Below are 12450 nucleotides of genomic sequence, written 5' to 3'. Positions count from 1 at the left end.
AATTTCATATTTGGAAAGTGCTCAGAACACTGCCCGGCACTTGATAGCCGTTATCTAAGTATTTCTTAAATAATATTAGTAGTAGGGGTGCCTATGTGGCTCAGTGGGTTAAGCATCTGCCTTCAGCTTGGGTCATGATCTCAGGGTCCTGGGATCGAGCCCCACATCAGGCTCGCTGCTCGGCAGGGAGCCTGTTTCCCCCCTTCTGTCTGCTTGCCTCTCTGCCTACTTGTGATCTCCCTCTCTGTCAAATAAACAAATAAAATCTTAAAAAAAATAATAGTAGTAGTAAATATTATTAGTTAAAGAATAAAAGGGGACATGATTCAAAATGCAACAGAGATTATAAGGATAATAAGATAATATTTGGAATGACTTCATGTTGTTTGAAAACTTAGATAAAATGGACAGATTCCTATAAAAATATAACTTTCTGAAACTAACCCCAGTACAAATAGAGAATACAACAAATATATAACCATTAAAGAAAGTGAATCAGTAGTTAGTGACGATCACACATGAATATGCAGACACACCTACCAGGACAAAATAGATTTTCAAACAAGTTCTACAATTTTTTCAAGAAATAGGTAAGTTTCATTTTCACAAATTCTTTTAGGAAAGAAAAAAAGTGGGAATATTTCACAACTCATTTTATGAGGCTGGAATAAACTTTGATACTAAAACCAGACAAGGACAATATGAAAAAGGAAAAGTACAGGCTAATCTAACTCACAGATGAAAAATCTTGAATAAAATATTAGCCAGTTAAACTTAGCACGTATATAGTGGCTTAACATGAGAAAATCTACTAATCTGTGATCTACTATATTAATGAACTAAAAAAAGAAAATCCACATAATCAAAATAGATTCAGGGCAAGCATTCTAGAAAATTTAACATCCATTAGTGTGAGAAAATTCTTCCCTAGCCTTCTGAAGGGTATAGACAAAAACCTACAATAAATATTACTTTTAATTGGTAAAACCACAAAAATATTTCCTTTGAAGTCAGGAGCAAGGCAGCAGGGCCAACACTCTTACAGCTTTCAATGGGACATCCTGAGCGAGGTGGTAAGGAAGAGGTGGGACAGCAGGAAAGAATCGTAATAATTGGGGGAAAAATAACAAATTATTTTTATTTGCAGACAAATTGTCTAGAAAATCCAAGAAAATCTACAGACTAACTCTTGGCCCTAAATTTCAAGATTCCTTGGTAAAGATTAATAAGCAAACATCAATACTATTTATATAAACCAGCAACAACCTATTAGGAAGTATTTTATACACGTATTATATAGTCCGCATGTGCTACTATGTTAATTTCAGGTATATGACATAGTCATTCAACATTCTATACATTTATAACATGTTGACCGTAAGTGTAGTCATTACCTGTCTCCATACAAAGTTATTATGAAATTATTGACTATATTCCCTGTGCTGTACTTTTCTTCCCTGTGACTTATTTTATAAATAGAAATTTGTACTTCTTAATCCCCTTTAAAAATATGTTTAGGGGAGCCTGGGTGGCTCAGTGGGTTAAAGCCTCTGCCTTCAGCTCAGGTCATGATCCCAGGGTCCTGGGATCGAGCCCCGCATCAGGCTCTCTGCTCAGCAGGGAGCCTGCTTCCTCCTCTCTTTCTCTGCCTACTTCTCTGCCTACTTGTGATCTCTGTCTGTCAAATAAATAAATAAAATCTTAAATATATATATATATATATGTTTAAAAGACTGTATTCATAGTTGCAGCAAAAGCCATGAAGGGATAAATCTAATAAAAGATGTACAAAATCTTTTTGGAGAAAATTATAAAATTTTATGGGAAGATATAAAAGAAAACATCATAAATGTTTATTGGTAGAAGACTCTGTATCATAAATGTGTCCGTTCTCTTCACTTGCATCCCAGTTGCTCTACATACCCAGTGTTATTCCAAGAAAAACCCTAAAGTTCCTACCACAAACCTTAGCTGATTCTCCAACTCTTGAGAAAGAGGGAAGAATTGGATCTTAAAGGAGAAAAGGGGTGAGGGATTCATCTTATCTTTTTTTTTTTTTTTTAAGATTTTATTTATTTATTTGACAGACTGAGATCACAGAGAATCAGGCGGAGAGAAAGGAGGAAGCAGGCTCCCTGCTGAGCAGAGAGCCTGATGCGGGGCCTGATTCCAGAACCCTGGGATCATGACCTGAGCCGAAGGCAGAGGCTTTAACCCACTGAGCCATCCAGGCACCCCAGGATTCATCTTATCTTATAGCAAGCAAGTCTTATAGCAAGACTTTAATCTATAACAGTAGAGACAGTGCAGTACTGATCTGAGGATGGGCCAGAATGCCCATAAACAGGCCTACAAGTATATGGAATCTTGTGTTTGAATAACGAAGCTCTTAGAATCACCGGTGGGGCGGGGGAGGAGTTGGGGAGAATGGTATATTTGATAAAAGGTGCTGGGACAACTGACTAGCCATATGGGAAAAAAATTAAATTGAATCCCTGCACGCCACCAGATATAAAACCAAAATGTAGGATTTTATAGTGTTTCAAAAATGGGAGTGCTAAGTACCCAGAAGGGAAAGCACAGGGCTAAAAAAATCAAATCTGGACTCCCATCCTCATCCCAGGGTCAGTTACCGATGGGTCTTCAGAGAATGTTCTATTTTACTAAACAACTACAGTGAAGTTTAAAAAGGCCCAGGTCTCTTGAGAATGATAATTATGTAAAAACATGGGCAAGGAGCAGTGAGAGAGGAAATATAAATGCATAATTTAAAGACAGTTCTGAAATTTAACATCTTGCTTTGAAGCGACCTGGATGCCGACGGTCCTCACTTCTGGCTTGAAGTGTAAACATGACAAGTGAGTATATGAGCCCAAATTCAGTCGCACAAGTGAAATCAAATAATCAGGTCAGATCAGACTTTCTAAGCAATGCTGCCCTTTCTGAATTATAGTCCTTAAGTGCTATTTCCAAGTATACTAGAAAGTTCATCATGTTTTGTAATATAGTTCTTGATCTCCAATAAGCTAAGAGGAATTTTTGTTTATCCTGTAAAAACCCCAGGATAACTCACAACTCACCAAAGAACTAAGGTGACTTACAATGGATGAGTTTAGAATCACATTAGGAATAAACGGGAAATGGGGTCATTAGTTTTACATCATTTATTTTGAACATGGACCACTAGATTTTTTTTTTTTTTTTTTGCTGGGGGAAGTAAGAAGCAAAAATAGGATTCCTTGCAAGCTGCACACACACAAATATTAAAGATAACCCCAAATTTAAGCCTTAGCATTTGTTTAAGGTTACTTCATTTTCCTAGTCCACCTACCTGAATATTCTGGCAATATTGGTGCAGACATCCTTGTCAGCCATGTACTGTCCCATCACCGAGCAGAGCTGGGGAAGGGCCCCGATGCTCAGCAACTTACTTCTTGCTGGTGGTGAATCAACCAAGTTTCTCAGTGTAGCCGTCATCTAGGACAAAAGCGTGTTTGCGCCATTTTGGTTTTTTAATTGGAAAATACAGTAACACAAATCCGTACCACAAAATTCATCCTACAAGCTTCATTAAATCAGTAGTAAAACCAAGCAAGCCCCTGTTAGGCATCTCCTACCAGACAACATGGGCCTGAGGACAAATGGCATGAATTAAAAAAAAAAAAAAAAAGATTGCAAAGAAAGCCTACTTTGGTTCTAAGGCAAAGAATGAGAAGTTCATATTAATAAGCAATTAGTACACCAAAACCCTAGGGTTAAGTAATCATCATCTGGGTGTGTTAGCTGTCTCTCATAAGACTTTCACTTTACCCTGAGACATGACACATCAGTTCCACAGATTAGAAACCTCTCATTCTATAGGTTTAAGAGTAGCATCAAATAATGTTCTGGCCAAAGGATATTTTTTAAAAGATTTTATTTATTTTATTTGTCAGAGAGAGAGAGAGCGCAAACAGGGGGAGCAGCAGGCAGAAGGAGAAGCAGTATCCCCGCCTAGCAGGGAGCCCGGTGTGGGACTCTATCCCAGGACCCTGGGATCATGACCTGAGCTGGAGGCAGATGCTTAATGGACAGAGCCACCCAGGCATCCCTGGCCAAAGGAGATTTAAGACTGTTAGTTTCATTCTCTTCCAAGAGACAAGTACTGATTTCTTGAAATTTTGTCTTTTTTTAAAAAAAAATTATTTATTTATTTATTTGAGAGAAACAGAATGAACAGGGAAGGGGGCAGAGGGAAAAGGAGAAGCAGAAGCAGATTCCCCACTGGGCCAGGAGCCCGACATGGACTAGATGCCAGGACCCCAGGATTATGATCTGAGCCAAAGGCAGACGATTAACAAACTGAACCACCCAGGCACCCCCAAATTTGTCTTATTTTGTAAAAAATGCTCAGGAAAGCTATCTTTGTCTGAAAGTGGAGAAGAGAATGGGGCGCCTGGGAGGTTCAGTCAGTTAAGCATCTGCCTCTTGGTTTTGTCTCAGGTAATGACCTCAGAGTCATGAGATCAAGCCCCATGTGGGGTTCCACACTCAGCTCAGTGGGGAGCCTGCTAGAGATTTTCTCTCTCTGCCCATCCCCCTGCTTTCTCCCTCTCTCTCTGAAATAAGTAAACAGGTTGCCTGGGTGGCTCAGTCCGTAAGCCTCTGTCTTTGGCTCAGGTCATGACCCCAGGGTTCTGGGATTAAGCCCTGCATTGGGTTCCCTATTCTCCCTCTCCCTCTGCCTGTCTCTCCCCCTGCTTGTGTGATCCCTCTCTCTCTCTCTCTCTGTGTCAAATAAATAAATAAATAAATACATCTTTAAAAATAAATAAATAAAATAAGTAAACAAATCTGTGAAAAAAAGTAGAGAACAATCCCATAAATCCAATTTACTAAAGGTAAAGGTCAGAAAAACCAATGTTTCAGTTCTCTAATACTTTCGACACTTAGTGTGCTCTTTCCTCATGGAACAGGATGAGGCAGGCTCTTGGTGAAAAAGAGTCCGCTCAGGGGTGCCTGGGTGGCTCAGTGGGTTAAAGCCTCTGCCTTTGGCTCTGGTCATGATCCCAGGGTCCTGTGATCGAGCCTGCATGGGGCTCTCTGCTCAGCAGGGAGCCTACTTCCTCCTCTCTCTCTCTCTGCCTGCCTCTCTGCCTACTTATGAGCCCTGTCAAATAAATAAATAAAATCTAAAAAAATATATTTTTTTTAATCTGAAAAAAAAAAAAAAAAGAGAGAGTCAGCTCAGGATCTGGACACCTGGTCAAACCCCAGCCCCAGCATCTACTAGCCTCGATTAGCAAGTGAACCTCCCAGGGAACCGTTTTCTCCTCAGAAAAGTGGGCATGGTGCCAGCTCCCTGGAGTTGTGAGGATTCGACAAGACGAGATGTGGGAAGGGCATTGCCAATCTCCATCACCTAACAGGAGTCAAACATCATCAAGGCTCCCCTCTCGGTGTTGTGCGACTTTACACCCAAAATGCAGAAGAGGGATCACGGGCCTTCGAGTCAGATGACAGAGATTCGAGTCTTAAATCTCTCTCTGGTGACGTGACTGCGGCCCCCACTCAGCGTTCCTCTTCTCCCACTTTCTCACCTGTGAAAAGCAGCTACGGTCTCTGCTCCCCTCCTGGTGTGGTTGTGAGTAGACAATGGAAACATGTAACAATGTCTCTGTGTACTGTAAAGCCTTATGTAAATATAAAGCTTCATTATGGCCATCATTAATCAACTTTAAAAACAATTAAGATACATATGTTTGATTACTTTTCCTTTGTCACCACAGCAAGATAAATATAACTGACTCCCTTAAAAGCAGAGAAAATAAAAATAATGTTTCAAGTAAATGTGTTCGGGTCTTTTGAAGTCAGTTCCATTATATAGCAATTCAGTAAATTACTCCCGAAAGCTTCAGCATCCAAAATATCGGAGGGGAAAACAAACTTCTCGAGCATTCTACTTAACTGTGGGTCTAAAGCACGGTTTCCCAGCTAAGGAATGGTCTTCTGGGAAGGCTAATACGTCATTTTAGGCTTTTCAGGCCATCGCCACCATAACGTGGAAAATTCTCATCATCTGACCCTGGCTCTACCTGTTCTCCTTCTCTAGAGACAGCTCGGTGGTCAAGTGCAACTGGATTACATCAATCCCAGGAATGACTCACAAGTGTCCGCACCAGGAGTCCAAAGAGCCCAGATGCCCTTGTGAATCCTGACCTGAAGTCAGGCAGCCGGAGGCCGTGCAATACCCATTCGAAACACCACACACAGAAACCCGCCCTCTTCCCTGGTTCCCACGGCTTCACGGATTGGGGACTTCAATCTACAACCATCCTTTTGCTCCCCACAGTCTGGCAAGGCACCCTCTCAGCAAAAGGGATGGTAGAGCTCTCAGGAGGTTTTATTTTCTTGTTTCGACCTCGGTTTTTTCCTCTCTTTCTACTATTTTTCTCATCTCATTACAAAAAGTTAAAACAGGGCGCCTGGGTGGCTCAGTTGGTTAAGCACCTGCCTTTGGCTCAGGTCATGATCCCAGGGTCCTGGGATCAAGTCCTGCTTCCGGCTCCCTGCTCTGTGGGGTGTTTGCTTCTCTCTCTCCAACTGCCCTTCTCCGCTTGTGTTCTCTCTGTCAAATAAATAAATAAAATCTTAAAAAAAAAAAATAAAGAAGAAGAAGAAAAAGAGGAGGAGGAGGAAAGGAAGGGACAAGGGAGCAGAAAAGGACTTTCTCCTTTAAGAAGCCTCTGGCAAGAAAGGGCGGGCGTGGGGGGTGGGGGCGGGTGTTGGTTAGAAGAGGCCTGAGCTTAAAGCCCTGAGGGCTGGGGATCAGGAGGAGGTCACCAGGCTGAGGCAGCCTAGCAGGCTCCCCATTTTGAGAGGCGGGCTGAGAGCCAGGAATCTCACTGCGGGGGTGGACGGGAGGGGGGTTCTGACTGCCAAGCACAGACAAGGGGCTGTTTTCTGGGAAAAATGTATAAAGATCGGTAGGAGGAGAGTCTCGTTAAATACTGTGGTAACAGTAAAGACGAATTTCTAGTCAACCCACTTAACTTGCAACCTTGCTCCCACTTTTAACAGAGATACATTTGCGGAAATCACAAATGAGTTTTCCTGCCCTCCCCCTCCCCGCCAGGAAAGCCCACCCACTGGGCCTGCCCCCAAAGCAGGAGTTCACCAAAGTCCAAGCTTTAAGCTTGCAGAAGTGGACAGGGCTCTTAACTTTCCATTCGAATTTATATGGTTTCTAACTCTGCTTAGTTATGTACTTTTCTGTTTTACTGTCTATAAACTTTTAAATCGTCTCAAATCCTTTAGGACCGAAGAAGAAATGCGGGTTAGATGATTTTATCGATGTCTGTTGAGCTTCCAAAGGGCTCTCTGGAGCAGTTTCCACGTGTCATCCCACCAAGAAAGAAAAAACAGAAAAGCATGTTTCTGGGGCCCCTGGGTGGCTCAGTGGGTTAAAGCCTCTGCCTTTGGCTCAGATAGTGATCCCAGGGTCCTGGGGTTGAGCTCCCCTCTGCTCAGTGGGGAGCCTGCTTTCTCCTCTCTCTCTCTGCCTGCCTCTCTGCCTGATTGTGATCTCTGTCTGTCAAATAAGTAAATAAAAATCTTAAAAAAAAAAAAAAGAAAAAGAAAAAGCATGTCTCTTTTTTTTTTTTCCCATCTCCTAATGCATGACTGCGTGGGGCAGCGAGGCCAGTAGAGGGAAGAAGAGAAAAGAAAATACCGAACTGATCATTTACAAAGATGGCTGATGGGAATTTTGGTGTCCTTGCTTCTTAGCAGCTGTTAGAGGATGTCTGAGGCATCACCCTTCATTTTCGGTATAAGCCAAGAAAGAAGCATTGTGGTGGGATTCTGGTTATTAATCTGCTCCTGAAAACAGACCAAGCTACACTGTAGAACTTTGTGGTGCTCATCTTTTTGCTGAGGCAGCTTCTTCTTTCTGGGTCCCCAAATTTCCTTGGTCACAAGAGGTACTGGGCCCCACCTTCAATCAGAATTTCTAAGCAAAAATGTCCGAAGAGTTTGACAAAAACCCTAGCTTTGAAAGTTCTCACTGCATCCTCAACACTGGGAGATGCATTATAAAGGGAAGAATTATACTGAGAAGTGATTAGATAATTCATCAAGGCTTTTATAATTTATAAACATCATTTTAGTATAGCAAAATTAGAATTAAAAAGCATCTGTTTTTTTTTTTTTTAGATTGATTATAGGCATTTAGTTATTGATCTCTGATTGTGTTTTCAACTATTAATTAAAAAACCTGTGGTGTCTGGGCGGCTCAGTCATTAAGCGTCTGCCTTTGGCTCAGGTCATGATCCCAGGGTCCTGGGATCCAGCCCTGAGTCGGGCTCCCTGCCTGTTTCTCCCTTTCCTACTCGCCCTGCTTGTGTTCCCTCTCTTGCTGTCTCTCTCTGCCAAATAAGCAAATGAATCCTTAAAAAAAAAGAAAAAGAAAAGAAAAACCTTAGCAGATGCAAGAAATCGTTGTCTTAAAATATGAGACCCTCCTGATCGATATCATGAGACTTAAGGATGGCAAAACAAGCCCGGCAGCTGGGGCCCCATTCCGGCATGTTCTACTGCAGTGGGATGGGTGCAAGGCAGGATGGGCGCAAAGTGGTTGATTTGAGCCTCTGCACACTGCTCATTTCCAGAGTGGCTGGCCCTCTCTCTTCCCTTTGCATTTTTCCTCTGTCAGAATCCTCAGTCTCCAGGGAGCCCACCAGCTTCTGCCCTAGAAGGCATTCAGCCACCAGAGCTGCCCCAGAGCACTAAGGGCTTGGAGCTCACAGCTCACCTTAGAACTCCTAGTTCAGTGCATTACAAGTTAAGCAGTCTTTTTTGGCTAGCCTAAGAACGTCACCATCAATCATGATATTGTTCCTTGGAGGAACATTTTCCCAATTTCAGAAAACCAGCTTTCAAAGAAACCTCTGGAACATAGTGCAATTAAAAACCGCACCATCAATAGTCTGCAAGTTATTATGTTTTCCTTTCCCAAACTCAGCACGAGGATTCAGTTTTATTTACTTTTATACATTGAATGTGATTATGGAAAGAATTTGAGCCGCTTTATGGTTTATAGAGCTACCCTGTAAACTTGATCTCATTTGCTCCCTAAATCAGGGCCATGAGGCAGACAAGAAAGGTATTATGAGTCCCACTTTTCAGATGAGGAAACCGAGTCTCAGAAAGTCCACCAGCCACCAGGTAGGTGGGCATTCTAAGCTCTGATTGATTCCTTGTCTCTTGTCTCCTCCGTTCCACTTGGCTGTCTCTAAAAGCATTCACTTTATTTCTCAATCATCTGGAACATCCATAACCAAAATCCCTCGAGCTTTATCTCATCCTCACTGCCAACTGCAAAATGCTTCACTTCCCACTGATGATGTGAAAGAATGAATACAGCCACCAGAGACCGCAAACAGTGTCAAATGATTTAAGAACCAAAGCCACACCATTTTCCAACCTCAGCAAAACCATCTCCCTCTATTAATAAAAGTGCACTCATTTTCTGGATCTGTGCCCATGTGCGACCACATATATGCCCAAACCAGAGCCTCTGTGGTAACTGGAGGAGTTTCGTATTGTCTCATGGATGGTTCATACAGTTCTGGCTGAGACGAGAGGGAGCAACGACAAGATGCCACCGTACCCAGGAAATTCCTAAGCTAGCACCCTAAATTCCTAAGCAATTTATTGGAGTTAAGATCTATGCATATGAAATTAATATTAACTCATAATCCTTTATAATGCTTGGCGCCTGGCCGTGGAGCCCATTTGGCACCTTCCTACTATGGGGTCCTACTTCCGCAGGAAATGGTTCTGTCCTCCTCAGACCCCCAGAGCCCTATTCTGGGACTCTCTTCCATACTTGCCTCTGTTCGTTACTCTCCAGCTCCTGCGGGAGGGAAATGAGTCTGAGAAAGATAACATAATACCGAGAACTACCAAGTACTAACACCGATTTTCTCCGATTCCATGTTAAAGTCACTGACATTTCTTTATTGCCACAACTAATTCGTCTACAACGAAGAGACGAGGTTGAACGGTCATGACAGCAATTAAGAAGAAAATGTCTCTCCCTGGAAACAACAGGCATAGGAAAATTTACTTCCCAATGCTTGAGGCTCCTTGTGAAGAGATATTCTTAATCATGATACTCCTGGCCACCATCGTTCCTCACTTCCTGACTGCGGAGTATGAGGTTCTCTTCCTTGCTCCTCCTGGGGCAGAAGCATCTTGTGATGGGGGGGGGCATGTCTAATCCAGGGGTTCAGGATGAGAATGGCAGCCTGCTTCCTCTATAAATTACAGCTTTCAATGTGGTGATCATCTTCTCCCCCACCCATTTGCCTTTGTTTCTCTCTTATTTCCAAGTTCAAAACCCAAGGCATTACATTATATGTCTGGGGTGTCTGAGTCTCCCCAGATCTTTAGATATGCCATCCCTAGAAAGTTCGAGGGGAACATGAGTTACCTGTTCACAGGCCCTTCCCAGGAAGGGGAGGAGACGTGGAGAGGAAGAGCCAGAGCTCTGATTGCCTACTCTCTCATGCTAGCTGGGTGAGGAAGTTCTTAGCTATAGAACTATACCGCTATTCCTTCCAGAAAAGAAGCTTCCTACTTAGCAAATAGCGGTCCCCTGCCCACTAACAAGTGTATCATTACAAAATTAGCAAGCCTAAGAACCAATACCAAAGATTAGGACCAAGAAAGTTGTATCCCATCTCAAAAACAATATACTATAAGCAAAATGAGCCAGAAATAGTACTCTAGTCAGCAACATTGTACAATTTGCTGGTTTTAATAATGTGCTGTAGTTATGTAAGATGTCACCATTGGGAGAAACTGGATGATGGGGACACAGGACCTTTCTGTACTATTTTTGCAACATCTTGTGAACCTATACTTAGTTCAAAATAAAAGTTACAAAAAAAAAAAAAAAAAAGCCAGACACAAAAAAGCACACACTGTATGTTCCATTTATTTTAAATTCCAGAACAGGCAGCACTTATCTATGGTAAAAGGGATAAAAAAAAAAAAAAAAAGTTTCCCTTTGTGGGGAAGGAGAGTGGGAATTAATTGGAAAGAGGAGGAAGGAAATTTCTGGAGTGATAGAACTCTTCTGCATTTTGATAGGGGTGTGGATTACATAGCTGGATGTTTTTGTCAAAACTCATCAAACATATAAGACCTGGGCATTTCACTGTATTAGAAAGTATATGCAATTAAAACAACAAGAAAATAAATGACCTCATTTCCTATTCAAACAAAATCTTCAAAAAAGATGCTTTAAAAATATTTTTTGTTTATTTTTTAAAGATTTTTTTTTTTTTATTTGAGAGAGAGAAAAAAAAAAACAAGCAGGGAGAGGGGAAGATGGAGAAGCAGGCTCTTTGCTGATGCGGGGCTCAATTCTGGGACCCTGGGATCATGACCTGAGCTGAAGGCAGATGCTTAACCAACTGAGCCAGCCAGGTGCCCCTAATTTTTTTTCTGCTTAATCATCAAATCTCCAATAAAATTAGAAGAATTTAAGAAATATTTTTAAAAAAGAATTTAAGAAATATAACTATGGGAATATTTGCTCTCATAGGTATGCAATTTATTTCCTCCAACAGCCAGAGAAAGTTTCCATCAGGTAGAAGTTATTGCCTTGGTTCTGATTTTATGGTCTGAGAGGTAGGCTTCCCATAGGCAAGGGTAAGCCAGAGAAAGGGAGTTAACATACTTTCCTACTTAAGTCTGCACACTCATAATAATTAACTACCTAAATATGTATTAATCTCTACATTTTAAAACTACAAAATGTAACTAAAGAAAGATTTAAACTGTACAGTTGTTAATTACTAATATAAGGTATATCACTGCTTCATTGAATCTCCAGACTTTAGTCAAAGGCATCTCTTAAATTTCCCAGAATCTTGGGGCACCTGGGTGGCTCAGTGGGCTAAAGCCTCTGCCTTCAGCTTGGGTCATGATCTCAGGGTCCTCGGATTGAGCCCTGCATCAGGCTCTCTGATCAGCGGGAAGCCTGCTTCCCTCTCTCTCTCTCTCTGCCTGCCTCTTTGCATGCTTGTGATCTCTGTCTGTCAAATAAATAAATAAAATCTTTAAAAAAAATTTTTTCCCAGAATCTTGAAGCGGGAACAGTTGGCTCTGAGACTTGGGCTCCATTAAGTACCCAGAATCCCAAGCTGCTGATACAATACCCCCTTCCAATTTTAGTTTCTATTCAGTATGGTTCTCCACATACATTCTCAAAGACAGAAAAATGAAAAAGATCCTACATTTGAGATTCACCTCTAACTCTGTCACCTTAATTTCTTGTGCTTAACTTTTTTTCTCCTCAGAAGAAATGGTTCTTTGAAGCTTCAGGTTTTGGTAACTCTGATCTTACTTTGTTTAATACAAATTTCTGCTGAATGCCAGCTTGTACCAGCTGTGGGCCAT

General features: G+C 41.7%; 1 protein-coding gene across 1 annotated transcript in view; it reads right to left on the bottom strand.

Annotated features, from left to right (window-relative positions):
• ARMC2 (armadillo repeat containing 2) overlaps positions 1–12450 on the bottom strand; it is a 109890-nt gene that overhangs the window by 33683 nt on the left and 63757 nt on the right. The window contains exon 11 of the mRNA XM_059401162.1: positions 3332–3477. Within this exon, the coding sequence (XP_059257145.1) occupies positions 3332–3477 (146 nt within the window). The remainder of the gene's footprint in view (positions 1–3331; positions 3478–12450) is intronic.

This window comes from Mustela nigripes, chromosome 5, assembly GCF_022355385.1.
Source record: "Mustela nigripes isolate SB6536 chromosome 5, MUSNIG.SB6536, whole genome shotgun sequence".
Taxonomy (NCBI): domain Eukaryota; kingdom Metazoa; phylum Chordata; class Mammalia; order Carnivora; family Mustelidae; genus Mustela; species Mustela nigripes.
The sequence above is the reverse complement of the archived record's forward strand: the minus strand, read 5'-3'. Positions and strand labels throughout refer to the sequence as shown.